Genomic DNA, 17,754 nt, shown 5'->3' with positions numbered 1-17,754 from the left:
GGCTGTGGTGATGCATAGGACTGAAAAAGCTCTGCATGTCCTCCATCAACAACACGTCTGTAAAGCGTCCTGTCCTTGCCGGCGTGGTCGTGAGAGTCGTAGGATTACTTTCACCTCTTCCCCTGTTAGATTCCCGTTGTGCTGTGTAAAGCATACTTTTTAATTTAGTTTGGAACTGCTGCATCCTTTCCGACTTGCGGTAATTTGGTAACATTTCAGGCACTTTATGCTTATACCGGGGGTCTAGTAGCGTGGACACCCAGTACAGGTCGTTCTCCTTCAGCTTTTTTATACGAGGGTCACTCAACAGGCACGACAGCATGAAAGACCCCATTTGCACAAGGTTGGATGCCGAGCTACTCATGTCCTGTTCCTCGTCCTCAGTGATCTCACTGAAGGTATCTTCTTCCCCCCAGCCACGTACAACACCACGGGTACCAGATAGGTGACAACGAGCACCCTGGGATGCCTGTTGTGGTTGGTCTTCCTCCTCCTCCTCCTCAAAGCCATATTCCTCCTCTCACTCCTCTTCCTCACAATCCTCTTCCAGCGTTGCCGCTGATCAAGCAAGCGATGCTGATAAGGCTGTTTCTGGTGGTGATTAGGAGTTGATGTCGAACATTAGGAGTGTTGAATTCCAATGTGTCGGGCTGTCGCAAATCAAGCTCCTCACTGGCATGTTGTTTCGCCGCTGGATATCGGAAAGTGCGCCATGGACGTGTAGGAACGCCTCAAATGGCCACACACCTTCCTGGCCTGCTTCAGGACGTCCTGTAAGCCTGGGTACTTATGAACAAAGCGTTGTATGATCAGATTACACACATGTGCCATGCACGGCACATGTGTCAAGTTGCCCAATTTCAATGCCGCCACCAAATTACTTCCATTGTCAGAAACCACTTTGCCGATCTCCAGTTGTTGCGGAGTCAGCCACTGATCCACCTGTGCGTTCAGGGCGGACAGGAGTGCTGGTCCGGTGTGACTCTCTGTTTTCAGGCAAGTCAACCCCAAGATGGCGTGACACTCCCGTATCCGGGATGTGGAATAGTACCTGCGGAGCTGGGGGGGTGCCGTTGATGTGGAGCAAGACGCAGCAGCAGAAGAGGACTCAGCCGAGGAGGTTATGGAAGAGGATGGAGTAGGAGGAGTAGAGGAGGTGGCAGCAGGCCTGCCTGCAAGTCGTGGCGGTGTCACCAACTCCTCCTCTACAGAGTCACGCATTCCATGCTTGGCAGCCATCAGCAGGTTTACCCAATGCGTAGTGTAGGTGATATACCTGCCCTGACCATGCTTTGCAGACCAGCTATCAGTGGTCAGATGGACCCTTGCCCCAACACTGTGTGCCAGACATTCCATTACTTCCTTTCGCACAATCGAGTGCAGGTTGGGGATTGCCTTTTGTGCAAAGAAATTTCGGCCGGGTACCTTCCACTGCAGTGTCCCAATAGCTACAATTTTTTTAACGCCTCAGACTCCACCAGCTTGTATGGTAAAAGCTGGCGGGCTAACAGTTCAGACAAGCCAGCTGTCAGACGCCGGGCAAGGGGGTGACTTTGTGAAATTGGCTTCTTACGCTCAAACATGTCCTTGACAGACACCTGACTGTGGGCAGATGAGCAGGAACTGCTCCGGAAGAGAGATGGAGTGGCGGATGGTTGAGAGGGGGCAAGGAGGACAGCAGTGGTTGACGTGGCTGAAGATGCTGGACCAGGAGGAGGATGGCGGCTTTGAGTTTGTGTGCTGCTTCTACTCATGTGTTGATCCCATAGGCGTTTGTGATGTGCGATCATGTGCCTTCGCAGAAGCAGTTGTACTTAGGTGGGTGTTGGACTTCCCACGACTCAGTTTCTTTTGGCACAGGTTGCAAATGGCATCGCTGTTGTCAGAGGCAGACACACAAAAAAATGCCACACTGCTCAGCTCTGCGATGACGGCATTCTGGTGGTGGGAACAGAATGCGTTGATTGGCGTGCTGTCTGGCTGACCCCGGGTGCCGCTGCATGCTGTCTTACTGTGCCACTAGCTCCTTGTGACGACCTCCCCCTGCTTCCAACTCGTCTCCTCCTCCTCCTCTCTGTCTCCCCATCTGAACTTTTCCCCCTGTTCTTCTCCTCTTCTAGCGGGCATCCACGTGACATCCACAGACGCATCGTCATCATCAACCGCTTCACTTGTATCTGACAAATCAACAAAGGAAGCAGCAGCGGGTACAACATCATCATCATCACACATTACGTCCATGTCTATAATGCTGCCTGACTGAGACATATCACTGTTATCTACATCCTCTGTCAATGGTGGTTGCGCATCACTCATTTCTTCCAACTGATGTGTAAAAAACTCCTCTGACAGATCAAGTGAAGCGGCTGTGGTGCTAGTGTTGGTGGTGGCGGCAGGCGGGCGAGTGGTAACTTGAGAGGTGCCCGAAGATAAGCTGGAGGAGGATGGTGCGTCAAGGTTCGGAGCGGAAGCTATAGAAGATTGGGTGTCCTGTGTTATAAAGTCAACTATGTCCTCCTCAGAACTTTTCGAGTTCAGGGAACGTGGCATCTGAACACTGGGCATTATTCTAGGGCCAAAGGGAATCACAGCACCACGCTTACACTACTATTAAACAAGATATGAGTGGTGGCACTGGGCAAGTGGGCAGAGTATACGCTGTGAGCCTGACACAAAAAAGCAGACTGATGTTTCACAGTCCAAAAAGTTTTTATTTTTTTAAATGTACACTTACACTACTATTAAACAAGATATGAGTGGTGGCACTGAGCAAGTGGGCCCAGTATAAGCTGTGAGCCTGAAACAAAAAAGCAGACTTATGTTTCACAGACTCAGTCCAAAAAGTTTTTTTTGTTTTTAAATGTACACTTACACTACTATTAAACAAGATATGAGTGGTGGCACTGGGCAAGTAGGCACAGTATACGCTGTGAGCCTGACACAAAAAAGCAGACTGATGTTTCACAGTCCAAAAAGTTTTTATTTTTTTAAATGTACACTTACACTACTATTAAACAAGATATGAGTGGTGGCACTGGGCAAGTGGGCCCAGTATAAGCTGTGAGCCTGAAACAAAAAAGCAGACTGATGTTTCACAGTGCAAAAAGTTTTTTTTTTTTTTTAAATGTACACTTACACTACTAATAAACAAGATATGAGTGGTGGCACTTGGCAAGTGGGCACAGTATACGCTGTGAGCCTGACACAAAAAAGCAGACTGATGTTTCACAGTCCAAAAAGTTTTTTGTTTTTAAATTTACACTACTGTTACACCAGATACGAGTGGTGGCACTGGGCAAGTGGGCACAGTATACGCTGTGGGCCTGGCACACATGCTGGCAGGCAGGCAACTGCAATTAGATTACACAAGCAGACTGATGTTTCACAGTCAAAAAAGTTTTTTTTTTTTAATTTACACTACTGTTACACCAGATATGAGTGGGATAACTGGGCAAGTGGGCACAGTATACGCTGTGAGCCTGGCACACACGCTGGCAGGCAGGCAACTGCAATTAGATTACACTAGCAGACTGATGTTTCACAGTCAAAAAAGGTTTATTTTTTTAAATTTACACTATTGTTACACCAGATATGAGTGGTGGCACTGGGCAAGTGGGCCTGGCACACACGCTGGCAGGCAGGCAACTGCAATTAGATTACACTAGCAGACTGATGTTTCAAAGTCAAAAAAGTTGGGGGTTTTTAATTTACACTACTGTTACACCAGGTATGAGTGGAGGCACTGGGCAAGTGGGCACAGTATACGCTGTGAGCCTGGCGCACACGCTGGCAACTGCAATTAGATTACACTAGCAGACTGATGTTTCACAGTCGAAAAAGTTTTTTTTTTTAAATTTACACTACTGTTACACCAGATATGAGTGGTGGCACTGGGCAAGTGGGCCTGGCATACACGCTGGCAGGCAGGCAACTGCAATTAGATTACACTAGCAGACTGATGTTTCACAGTCGAAAAAGTTTTTTTTTTTAAATTTACACTACTGTTACACCAGATATGAGTGGTGGCACTGGGCAAGTGGGCCTGGCACACACGCAGGCAGGCAGGCAACTGCAATTAGATTACATAACCAGACTGATGTTTCACAGTCAAAAAAGTTTGTTTGTTTTTAATTTACACTACTGTTACACCAGATATGAGTGGGGGCACTGGGCAAGTAGGCACAGTATACGCTGTGAGCTTGGCACACACGCTGGCAGGCAGGCAACTGCAATTAGATTACACTAGCAGACTGATGTTTCAAAGTCAAAAAAGTTTTTTTTTTTTTTAAATTTACACTACTGTTACACCAGATATGAGTGGTGGCACTGGGCAAGTGGGCCTGGCACACACGCTGGCAGGCAGGCAACTGCAATTAGATTACACAAGCAGACTGATGTTTCACAGTCAAAAAAGTTTTTTTGTTTTTTTAATTTACACTACTGTTACACCAGATATGAGTGGGGGCACTGGGTAAGTGGGCACAGTATACGCTGTGAGCCTGGCACACACGCTGGCAGGCAGGCAACTGCAATTAGATTACACTAGCAGACTGATGTTTCACAGTCAAAAAATATTTATTTTTTTAAATTTACACTACTGTTACACCAGATATGAGTGGTGGCACTGGGCAAGTGGGCCTGGCACACACGCTGGCAGGCAGGCAACTGCAATTAGATTACACAAGCAGACTGATGTTTCAAACTTAAACAAGTTTTTATTTTTTTAAATTTACACTACTGTTACACCAGATATGAGTGGGGGCACTGGGCAAGTGGGCCTGGCACACACGCTGGCAGGCAGGCAACTGCAATTAGATTACACTAGCAGATTGATGTTTCACAGTCAAAAAAGTTTTTTTTTTTTTTAATTTACACTACTGTTACACCAGATATGAGTGGTGTGGCACTGGGAAAGTGGGTCTGGCACACACGCTGGCAGGCAGGCAGGCAACTGCAATTAGATTACACTAGCAGACTGATGTTTCACAGTCAAAAAAGGTTTTATTTTTTTAAATTTACACTACTGTAACACCAGATATGATTGGTGTGGCACTGGGCAAGTGGGTCTGGCACACACGATGGCAGGCAGGCAACTGCAATTAGATTACACTAGCAGACTGATGTTTCACAGTCAAAAAAGTTTTTATTTTTTTAAATTTACACTACTGTAACACCAGATATGAGTGGTGTGGCACTGGGCAAGTGGGTCTGGCACACACGCTGGCAGGCAGGCAGGCAACTGCAATTAGATTACACTAGCAGACTGATGTTTCACAGTCAAAAAAGTTTTTTTTTTTTTTTAAATTTACACTACTGTTACACCAGATATGAGTGGTGTGGCACTGGGCAAGTGGGCCTGGCACACACACTGGCAGGCAGGCAACTGCAATTAGATTACACTAGCAGACAGATGTTTCATAGTCAAAAAAGTTTTGTTTTTTTAAATTTACACTACTGTAACACCAGATATGAGTGGTGTGGCACTGGGCAAGTGGGTCTGGCACACACGCTGACAGGCATGCAACTGCAATTAGATTACACTAGCAGACTGATGTTTCACAGTCAAAAAAGTTTTTTTTTTTTTAAATTTACACTACTGTTACACCAGATATGAGTGGTGGCACTGGGCAAGTGGGCCTGGCACACACGCTGGCAGGCAGGCAACTGCAATTAGATTACACAAGCAGACTGATGTTGCACAGTCAAAAAAGTTTTTGTTTTTTTTAATTTACACTACTGTTACACCAGATATGAGTGGGGGCACTGGGTAAGTGGGCACAGTATACGCTGTGAGCCTGGCACACATGCTGGCAGGCAGGCAACTGCAATTAGATTACACTAGCAGACTGATGTTTCACAGTCAAAAAAGTTTTATTTTTTTAAATTTACACTACTGTTACACCAGATATGAGTGGTGGCACTGGGCAAGTGGGTCTGGCACACATGGTGGCAGGCAGGCAACTGCAATTAGATTACACAAGCAGACTGATGTTTCAAAGTCAAAAAAGTTTTTATTTTTTTAAATTTACACTACTGTTACACCAGATATGAGTGGGGGCACTGGGCAAGTGGGCCTGGCACACACGCTGGCAGGCAGGCAACTGCAATTAGATTACACTAGCAGACTGATGTTTCACAGTCAAAAAAGTTTTGTTTTTTTAAATTTACACTGCTGTTACACCAGATATGAGTGGTGTGGCACTGGGAAAGTGGGTCTGGCACACACGCTGGCAGGCAGGCAACTGCAATTAGATTACACTAGCAGACTGATGTTTCACAGTCAAAAAAGTTTTTATTTTTTTAAATTTACACTACTGTAACACCAGATATGAGTGGTGTGGCACTGGGCAAGTGGGTCTGGCACACACGCTTGCATGCAGGCAACTGCAATTAGATTACACTAGCAGTCTGATGTTTCACAGTCAAAAAAGTTTTTTTTTTAATTTACACTACTGTTACACCAGATATGAGTGGGGGCACTGGGCAAGTGGGCATAGTATACGCGGTGAGCCTGGCACACACGCTGGCAGGCAGGCAACTGCAATTAGATTACACTAGCAGACTGATGTTTCAAAGTCAAAAAAGTTTTTTTTTTTTTTAATTTACACTACTGTTACACCAGATATGAGTGGTGGCCAGTGATGTGCGGTGACTTCAGAGGCTGGTGAGGCAGTGGCTAGGAATCGGATACGCCTTCATTCTTTAGATATCCTTTGTTGAAGAAATAGCAATATACATGGGCGAGCCAATCGCATGAGGTATCTATATGCAGCCACCAATCAGTATCTATTGAGTATATTTAGATATGCTTTTCAACAAAGGATATCTGATTTTCTTCATTATTTTTATATCCTTTGTTGAAAATCATATCTAAATATGCTCAGTGGCTACTGAGCATATTTAGATATGCTTTTAAACAAAGGATATCTGATTTTCTTCATTCTTTTGATACCCTTTGTTGAAAATCATATCTAAATATGCTCAGTAGCTACTGAGCATATTTAGATATGATTTTCAACAAAGGGTATCAAAAGAATGAAGAAAACCAGACATTAGATATAAATTGGAAAGTTATTTAAAATTGCATGCTCTATCTAAATCATGAAAGAAAACACATGGGTTTCATCTCCCTTTAAATGGTGTCTTGGAAAACTGGTCAACTTAGTAAACATGACTGATTTTAGTCTAAAGGATTGTAACAGAAACTCTTGCCAGATAACAAAATGCTTGCACATACACTAACACAGTCAAAGACACTAACACATATACACTAACACACAGTCACAGACACTAACATATATACACACACAGTCAGACACTAATACACATATACACACACACTAACACACAGTCACAGACACTAATACACATAAACACACACACTAACACACAGTCACAGACACTAATACACATACACACACACACACTAACACAGTCACAGACACTAATACACATAAACACACACACTAACAGTCACAGACACTAATACACATAAACACACACACTAACAGTCACAGACACTAATACACATATATACACATACACTAATACACATATACATACACACAGTCAGACAAATACACACATATATACACACACTAACACACAGTCACAGACACTAACACACATATGTACACACACACATTAACACATATACACTAATACACATATGCAGACACACACACTTACACAGTCAGACACACTAACACACAGTAACAGACACTAATACACATAACACACACTAACACAGTCACTAACAGTCACAGACACTAATACACATAAACACACACACTAACAGTCACATACACTAATACACATAAACACACACACTAACAGTCACAGACACTAATACACATAAACACACACACTAACAAAGTCACAGACACTAATACACATATATACACAGACACTAATACACATATACATACACACAGTCAGACACATACACACATATATACACACACACTAACACATATACAGACACACACACTTACACAGTCAGACACACTAACACACAGTCACAGACACTCATACATATATACAAACACACACACACTCTAACACAAAAAAGTGATGATGCATGCAAATATTTAATTTACTAGATAAAGAGTATGTAGTAAGATAGCAGAGTAATACCTGAAAGTAAATGATTATGTAGCTTGCATATAAACAAAATGTTTGTTTTTGCATGGTGGGACAATGAGCGCATTCCTAACACACACACAAGCACTTCTGGACCCTATTTCTTCCTGTTATTAGGAGATACTATTACATCTGGAAAAATATACCTGAACGTTATGCTTATACAGTAGCACTTGATACTGTGCATTTTATATCAGTATCACAGAATTTCTGTTTAAACTTTGCATTGCAATTGCATTGGTATTTTATCATTGTAATCTATATATAAAGCATCTAGTCAAAAAAGTGCTAAATAATGTCACATCCAAATGTTATGAGAAATAATAAAACAACAATATATATACATTTTTTTTAATGACAAAATTACAAAAGTGGATATAGGGTTGTGGGGCTGCAATTAACCCTTGAGTTTAAACTTCTTTGTGACCCTCTCTGTTTCACTTAAGGGGACGCTATTTTATATAAATTGCCTTTTTATAATTGTATTTAGGCAGCAACTACTTGTTATGATTACCCAGTACATTCTGTTGTATCTATTTCACTGGAACAATATTTTCAGGTAATAGTATTAAGTACCAGTGCAGTACTGCTTTTATTTCAATAATAAACAAGTGGGACTAAAAGAGACAAATCCAGATAAATAAAATAAAAACAATGTATATATAGGCCTGATATATTTACATCTACATACACATTGGTTATATATGAGTATTTACTATTTATGAGAACCTTTGTAGTGTTAAAATGGTGGGGAAAGACAGTTTCAGGATTTACTGGCAATCTGTGAGTTGTACAATTAACTCAGAATGTATGTGGTCTAGGCACTGGCTGTTAGTAAAATTATTTTATCTGATGTCCTTATTTCTAGACTAGACAAAGTACCTAAGATGCTATGTAGATAAATTAATAAATGGGAGGAACACATAAAGCCTCAGGCTGCTGGTGTGGTCCTTAATGTGTTGTTTAGTGGCTAATCTCTCATGATCAAGAAACATGTAAAGGGTAAAGAAAGTAATTCAACTAGCAGAATATAGAAATATATATGTAAAAAAATAATGCAAGTAGAGTCACATCTTTAATTTTAGCCATATGATTGTCCAGTTCTGTCAGACTAAATATGGAAACCAGTATGTTAGTAGTTAAATTCTGCTACAGAGCAGACAGTTCAGCACTAACCTTTGTGGCTCCTGTGACCTATCTGCCTGTCACATCTCAGTGAGTTCTTCCCGCGCTGCAGTTCAAGCTGTCTGGGGTGAGACGCCCCTCCCCCCTCCACAGGCTCCTGTGTAAATACACTGCCTTAAGTTTACAGCATCAGCCTGCCGTTCCACCTCTGCTCACTGCTCAGCTGCTAGCTAAGTATAAGATGTGATTATACTGTCCAGTTACCTAGCAATCAGCTGCTACCCACTACCAGCCATGTGTTCCATCCAGCTCTGCTCTAAAGCATTTTGTAAAAAAATAAGTGTTAGAGCTGTGTAATAAATCAGTCACCCTGCGCACATACATTTTTTCACTCACCCTGCTTTCTTTCCCAATGCCGGCAGCCAGGCAGATCACCACCTACCTCGGCAGCAGCAGGATGAGTCCTCCTGAGTGAGTCGGTCCTGACTCTGAGACTCTGAGTCCTGAGTGAGGCTAGTGAGCGTCGAGCGAGGATGGGTCGGGTGGCCAGGCTGAGACTCAGTGGTGACTGCTGTGAGATGAGATCTCTCACATTCTGACAGTGACAGGAGGACTGTCACACACGGCCGTCAACTAACACTGAGGAGAGTAGATGAGAGAGAGCAGTACTACTAGCACTAGTGCACTTCTTCTGGGACGGCTGCACACAGTACACACGTGATAACACCTGACCTGCTCTGCCTATTTCCCGCCCGGCAACTCAGCCCAGAGACTGTCACTCAGACATATGTCTACTCTGATTGGCTGAGAGGCGGGCAGGCAGTGCTGAGGGCTCCCGAGACTTGAAGAGTCAAGCCTCCAGTGGGAGCAGTATATGGGCCGCAGAGAGACTGCTGCATATAGCATTATTCCCCACTGGGTGGCAGTCTCTAGCAGCCCATATACAACACAATACAATTACATTCATATTGCGCAATGAAAGGATAGCTCGCCTCTTCTTTCTTGTGCAATATGAATGTATTAATATATATTACGTTTTTTTCCCCCCAATAAAAATTATGAATAAATAATGTATTTGGTGGAGGGGTGGGGGGTAGGGGGGTCACCTTTTGAGATACAAAAAAAAAAAAATGAAAAAAAAAAAAGATTTTTATTTTTATTATTTTTTTTAAAGGCTGTAATACACCATTTGGACAGGGGAGGCACTGCCTCACCTGCCTCCTATGAGTGCACGTCACTGGTGGTGGCACTGGGCAAGTGGGCCTGGCACACACGCTGGCAGGCAGGCAACTGCAATTAGATTACACAAGCAGACTGATGTTTCACAGTCAAAAAAGTTTTTGTTTTTTTTAATTTACACTACTGTTACACCAGATATGAGTGGGGGCACTGGGTAAGTGGGCACAGTATACGCTGTGAGCCTGGCACACACGCTGGCAGGCAGGCAACTGAAATTAGATTACACTAGCAGACTGATGTTTCACAGTCAAAAAAGTTTTATTTTTTTAAATTTACACTACTGTTACACCAGATATGAGTGGTGGCACTGGGCAAGTGGGCCTGGAACACACGCTGGCAGGCAGGCAACTGCAATTAGATTACACAAGCAGACTGATGTTTCACAGTCAAATTTTTTTTTTTTTTTTTTAAATTTACACTACTGTTACACCAGATATGAGTGGGGGCACTGGGCAAGTGGGCCTGGCACACACGCTGGCAGGCAGGCAACTGCAATTAGATTACATTAGCAGACTGATGTTTCACAGTCAAAAAAGTTTTTTTTTTTTTTAAATTTACACTACTGTAACACCAGATATGAGTGGTGTGGCACTGGGAAAGTGGGTCTGGCACACACGCTGGCAGGCAGGCAACTGCAATTAGATTACACTAGCAGACTGATGTTTGACAGTCAAAAAAGTTTTTATTTTTTTAAATTTACACTACTGCAACACCAGATATGAGTGGTGTGGCACTGGGCAAGTGGGTCTGGCACACACGCTGGCAGGCAGGCGACTGCAATTAGATTACACTAGCAGACTGATGTTTCACAGTGAAAAAAGTTTTTTTTTTGTAAATTTACACTACTGTTACACCAGATATGAGTGGTGTGGCACTGGGCAAGTGGGCCTGGCACACACGCTGGCAGGCAGGCAGGCAACTGCAATTAGATTACACTAGCAGACTGATGTTTCACAGTCAAAAGAGTTTTTTATTTTTTTTATTTACACTACTGTTACACCAGATATGAGTGTTGGCACTGGGCAAGTGGGCCTGGCACACACGCTGGCAGACAGGCAACTGCAATTAGATTACACTAGCAGACTGATGTTTCACAGTCAAAAAAGTTTTTTTTTTTTTAATTTACACTACTGTTACACCAGATATGAGTGGTGGCACTGGGCAAGTGGCTTGGCAGGCAGGCAACTGCAATTAGATTACACAAGAAAAAAAATAAAAAAAAATAAAAAATGATGTTCTAGCCCTAAAAAGGATTTTTTGGGGTGCTGTGCTTACAGCAGAGATCAGACGAGTCCTTCAGGACTGTAGTGGACACTGAATACACTAGCCTAGCTATCAATTCCCCTATTAAATCACCAGCAGCTACACTGTCCCTCCTCTCACTAACAATGCAGCTTCCGAATTAATCTAAAATGGCTGCTGTTCAGGAGCTGGGAGGGTCTGGGAGGGAGTGTCTGCTGCTGATTGGCTGGAATGTGTCTGCAGACTGTGAGATACAGGGTCAAAGTTTACTCAATGATGACGAATAGGGGGCGGATCGAACATCACATATGTTATGTTCGCGGGGAACTATTCGCCAACGAACTATTCGCGACATCACTACCTAGAAACATATTTAAGTCTGGAATAAGTCCAGGCAAAACAAGAAGGCTACCTCCAATAAAATATCTGCATGAAGATGAGGGGCTCGATCAAGATTCAATGCTGGTAGGGAGCAGGTTTAAACTTTTACAGAATGCCTGGTATTGCTCTGATTAGGACTCCTTGGTATTACAAACCATTTATCGGGGGTAAAAGTTAGGTTTTTGGTCAAGGTCTCCTCGAGAGATGTTTAATATGTCTCAGAGACCAGAAAAACAAACATAATTTCTTTAGTGTGCGCAGGATCTGGAGGACATGGTAATAATTGTTCTTGTTCCTATGTCAGAACAAGAGAGAGGTTTCTATTCCAACCTATGCATTGTTCCAAAAAAGGAGGGAAAGTTCAGACCCATTCTTTATCTGAAGTCGTTAGGCAATTCCCTGAGAGTTCCTTCATTTCTAAGTAGAAACTATCAGATCGATTCTCACTTTAATTCTGTAAGATCAATGTATGATTTGAAGGATGCTTACTTATACATCCCTATTCACAGAGAACATTGTTTGTTCCTGTGTTTTGCCTTCCTGAACAGACATTCTCAGTTTGAAGCTCTTCCTTTTGGATAACAGCTCCCAGAATCTTTACAAAAGTTTTTGGGCAAACTTATTTCAGTCGTCAGAGCCCAGGGAATTGATGTGGCTCCCTACTTGGATGATATTTGGGCTCTAGCTCCCTCTTAACCTTTAGCAACTGCTCATACAGAAAAACTACTTTAATTTCTTTGCAGTCATGGCTGGAAGGTAAATGGGGCCAAGAGTTTGCTCATTCCTCTTACAAGGGTCTTTGTAGGGGTAGGCTTAGATTCGGTCTCCATGAGGCTTCTCTTGGCAGACCAGTACAAGCTAAAATTTCAATCTGCTTGCTTGAATATACAGTCCCTATCTCAAGTTACCGTATCTCAGGGTATGGAGGTAGTGGGTCTGATAGTGACAGTATCAGATGTTGTTCCATTTGCAAGGTTTCATTTGCGTCTACTACAGCTATACATGCTAGAGCAGTGGAATGGAGATCAAGCCAACCTGTTCCAGCTTACTCATTCGGACAGTCAGACAATCATTGTCTTGGGAGAAAACCCCACTCCGGTGTATCAAGGGATTATTTTCCTACAACATTCATAAGAAATAATCACAATGGATGCCAGTTTTCAGGTTTGGGGCGTTCTGGGACTCTCAAAGAGTTTGGTCGCCTCAGGAGGCAAGGCTACCGGTAAATGTCTTGGAACTTGTGCAATGTCAAGCTTGGCCTCTTATCAAATTTGTTCATTTCATTCGCTTTCAGTCAGACAACATCCCGGAGGTTGTTTATATCAGTTATCAGGGTGGTACCCGCAGAGCTCTGGCGATGACAGAGGTTCAAGTATTTTGAGTTGGGCAGAGATTCATCAGTGCAAATCAGATTCCTGGGGTCGACAACTGGGAAGCAGATTATCTGAGTCCTCCATCCCCACAGGACATGGTATTGCAGATCTTGTCCAGATGTCCAGTGCTCCTCCGTGGCATCTTCCTCAACATCCAGATCTACTGTCTTAAGGTACATTCTTTTATCACAATCTTTAGTCGTTCAGTCTTACTGCATGGAGACTAAATGCTTAGTTCTTTTTTAAAGGGGGTTTCAGAATCTGTAAGAGGCCTTGAGGCAGACTTGTAAGTCTATTACCAGAAGGATTTACTACAAGCTGTTGAAGGTGTATCTTTCTTGGGGTTTAGATCAAGGATATGCAGGGCATTCAGTTAGGATTAATGAAATCCTGCAATTTCTTCAGGATGGCTTGGATAAGGGTCTATCAGCCCACACTCTAATGGGTTACATTTCAGCTATTTCTGTTTTGTTTCAAGAAAACTTGCTTGACTTCGAGATATTCATTCATTTATTCAAGTTTTGGTTAGAATCAGACCTGTTATTAAATGTATTTCTCCTCCATGGAGTTCTAAGGGTTTTGCCATTTCCCCCTTCAAACCATGCATACATTGGATATTCAATTGTTATTTTACAAGGTTTTGCTTTTGTTAGTGATTTCCTCAGCTAGGAGAGTATCAGAATCGTCAGCTTTCTCGTGTAATCCCTCGTGTTTGTTTTTAAATCAGGACAAAGCAGTTTTACTCTTTTTGTACAGTCTTCTTCCTAAGGTGGTCTCTTCAGAGAATATTTACCGGGTATTTGTGGTTCATTCTGTGTGTTCTAATCTAAAAATCTTCTACAGAGAGATTGTGCAGAGTTTGGAGGTGGTAAGAGCCCTGACATTTTATTTACAGGCAACTAAAGACTTTTGTCAGTCAATGGGGTCTATTTAAGAAACAGCAGATACTGCCTCTGACCCACTCTGCTTCAGTTCGGGCTGAAGCAGAAGTTAAGAAGCAGCGGTCCTAAGACCGCTGCTCCTTAACTCGTCCGCCACCTCTGAGGTGGCAGACAGCAATCCACCTGATCGAATACGATCAGGCTGATTGACAACCCCCCCCCCTGCTAGCAACCAATCTGCAGGGGGTGGTATTGCACCAGCAGTTCACAAGAACTGCTGGTTCAATGACAAATTCCGACAGCGATATAGCCGATCATGTTCATCCGCACATAAATAAATCGACCACTTTAGGTCTGTTCATTTTGTTTTCAGGCAAACATAAGGGTCAAAAGGCCACTTCGGTTTCATGGTTAAGAAGTTTTATTCACAAGGTTTACTTGGAGGCGGGCAGTCACCACCTCTACATATTATTATTATCGGTTATTTGTAGAGCGCCAACAGATTCCGCAGTACATATTACAGCTTATTCAAAACATTCTGTATCTACTTTGTGTGTCTTCGAAAAATGAGGCGTCATTAAAACTAATTTGTAAAGCCGTTCTTGGTCATTGGTGCAAACTTTCACAAAATGTTATAATTTTAATATGTTTGCCTCGACCAAGGCAGCTTTTGAAAGGAAGGTTCTTCGGGTGGTGATTTCTGGTAAATAGGTGCCTGCCATTTCCTTTCTTTCTTGTCCCACACATTTTTCGTGGACTCCACAGCTTGGGTATTAGTTCCCAACAGTAAGAAATTGTGTACTCTCACCACCTAAAGAAAGAAAACATAATTTACCTAATAAATTCCTTTCTTTCTTGGTGGTGAGAGTCCACAAACCCACCCAATTTTCTAGCTGCCGGCAGTTCTAATTTGCACCTCTTTACCCTAATATCTTTCTTACTTCTTCCTCCTTTATTTGGCTATACATAATACTATGAGAGTTAGGGAAGTAGGAGGGATATTAAAGCTCTTGGTGTAGGGTATCTTTGTCTCCTCCAGCTGAAGAACTCTAAACAGTAAGTAATCATGGACTCTCACCAATTAAAAAAGAAAGGAATTTATCAGGTAAGAATAATTTATGTTTTTTAACCTAGAACTATGTAAAATGTGTTTTTAGAAATGAACAGTTTTTTTTTTAATATTTATAACTGTTACAAATTTTTACTGTACTATACATGTTTAGTCCTAATATCGCACACAAACTCTATTAAACATGTCCTATATTAATAAAATGCTTCCTACAGTGTGGCCGCAATATTAGCAGTAAACACATTCAATACTGTGTAAACTTAGTTTGATACATTTCTAGTACAATCACACCATGCCAAACATGTTATTACAATAGAAATGTATCAAAATAAGTTTACACAGAACTGAACGAGTTTGGTACAGTATGGTCCTGAAATTAGAACTAAATATGTACAGTACGGTGAAAACTTTTAGCTGCAATGGGATATTAATATCTTGTACACTAAATCTTTCTTCTTAAAAATAAAAGAACATGCAAAAAGTTAAAAACACACATATATTTATATAATAAAATTACTTTAAATACATAATACACAGTCGGTCCAGTTTGATACACATTTCCCTACATTTCAAAGTTCCAAAGAGGGACACCCTAGGCACCAGGTATATATATACTGTCTAAAGGGATCATTTACCTTACACCTTTGCTGTAGATGGTGATACCGCTTGTAACATTCTGCCAGTGGCAGCGAACCAACACCTCCAACAGTGAAGGATAATAAAGCTCCTTCTCACAGTGATTTCATCCTTTTAAAACATTTCACCAGCTATCTTGATGGGGGACCCTTTATAGTGCTGTTGTTACAATGTTTACAGCATTGGACCCTTTCTGAGGTGAAATATTTTTATATAATGGTACCTGACAATACAACTTTGACTAAAACCGCAGGTACAATAGCCCAGATGGTCTCCTCCAAATAAGTCAAGTAGTGAAGGGAGTTTAGCTATAGAAATCAGTTGCAGCAAATAATCTGTATTCTGAACGTTTTTATGATTGGTAAGTTAATTTATTGCAAGACTACAGAGAAGTTTTTCACATTTCTTTAAGATTATTATATAAATTCCTTAATAACAGGATCTGTAGTGTAGTGACATTTATTAATATTGTGCATTTTCTGTTTTGCAGCGGATATCCTCAAATAATATACAAAATGAATGAAACCTCAACCATGAGGTTTATTTTGATAGGCCTCTCGCATTACCCATATCTTCAGCCTCTGTTCTTCACCATATTCTTTCTTATTTACCTAATGGCATTTGCTGGAAATGTTCTGATTGCGATCATCATCAGTGCTGATCCTCGTCTTCACACCCCAATGTATTTTTTCTTAATTAACCTCTCAATTTTGGATATATGTTGTACAACAGCTGCTATTCCCAAAATGTTGGAGACCCTTGTCATAAAGCAAACGTCTATTTCTTATTCTGGCTGTATATCCCAGTTATACATTTTCACTGCAGCTTTAAGTACTGAACTTATCCTGTTGACGGTGATGGCATACGACCGGTATGTGGCAATATGTTATCCGTTGCGTTATAAAACAATTATGAGTAGAACAGCATGTGTATGTTTAGCTGGAGCCGCCTGGATCCTGGGCTCTGTGAACTCAATGACTCACACATGTCTCATATTAAAACTCTCCTTCAGGGAGCAAAACATCATTGATCATTTCTTCTGTGAAATCCCCCCAGTGCTGAAACTGGCCAACTCCGACACATATGTCAATGATGTTGTCATTGTAGCTTCTGATGTACTGCTGGGAATGATTTGCTTCATCTTGACTGTTATTTCTTATACTTATATTATATCAACTATAATGAAAATCCGTTCAGCAGAAAAAAAAAAGAAAGCTTTTTCTACCTGTGCTTCCCACCTTACTGTGGTAACTATATTCTATGGAGGTGTCATCTACACATATGTTAGACCTGCTTTCAGCTACCCGTTAGAAGCAGACAAAGTTGTTTCTGCATTATATGCTATTGCATCTCCAGTGCTGAATCCCATCATTTATAGCTTAAGGAACAAGGAAGTCATTAATGCCATTAACAAGATTTTTATTAAAAGAATTCCACAACTAAAATGAATTATGATCTATAATCAATAAACAAAATTAGTAATTATTCTACTTTAAAAATGTTATCAAGTCAAAATAAATAAATTACTGCTGTAAAAAATGTTTTCTTTTAATTTGAACTTATTGTTTTATAAATCAGTTTGCTTGTTTTTTTGCTTTTTCAAAACTAAAAACATCTTATAACGTATACAAAGCTAGTGTTTTGTTGTGGAGAAATTTTGTCTACA

The 17,754-nt window shown here is 41.6% G+C and overlaps 1 protein-coding gene across 1 annotated transcript; it reads left to right on the top strand.

Moving 5' to 3' along the window:
- The first annotated feature begins 16,603 nt into the window (after positions 1-16,603).
- On the top strand, positions 16,604-17,536 carry LOC128647273 (olfactory receptor 13G1-like). The gene has a single exon (XM_053700066.1). It carries the CDS (start codon positions 16,604-16,606, stop codon positions 17,534-17,536), a length of 933 nt encoding a protein of 310 aa, XP_053556041.1.
- The last annotated feature ends 218 nt before the right edge of the window (positions 17,537-17,754 follow it).

The sequence above is a fragment of the Bombina bombina genome, chromosome 2 (genome assembly GCF_027579735.1).
Source record: "Bombina bombina isolate aBomBom1 chromosome 2, aBomBom1.pri, whole genome shotgun sequence".
Taxonomy (NCBI): domain Eukaryota; kingdom Metazoa; phylum Chordata; class Amphibia; order Anura; family Bombinatoridae; genus Bombina; species Bombina bombina.
Note: the sequence above shows the minus strand (reverse complement) of the source record. Positions and strands in the feature narration are given on the sequence as shown.

What these genes read in the sequence shown, in the direction of transcription:
- LOC128647273 (XM_053700066.1), top strand. Translation starts at nt 16,604, where the DNA reads ATGAATGAAACCTCAACCATGAGGTTTATTTTGATAGGCCTCTCGCAT.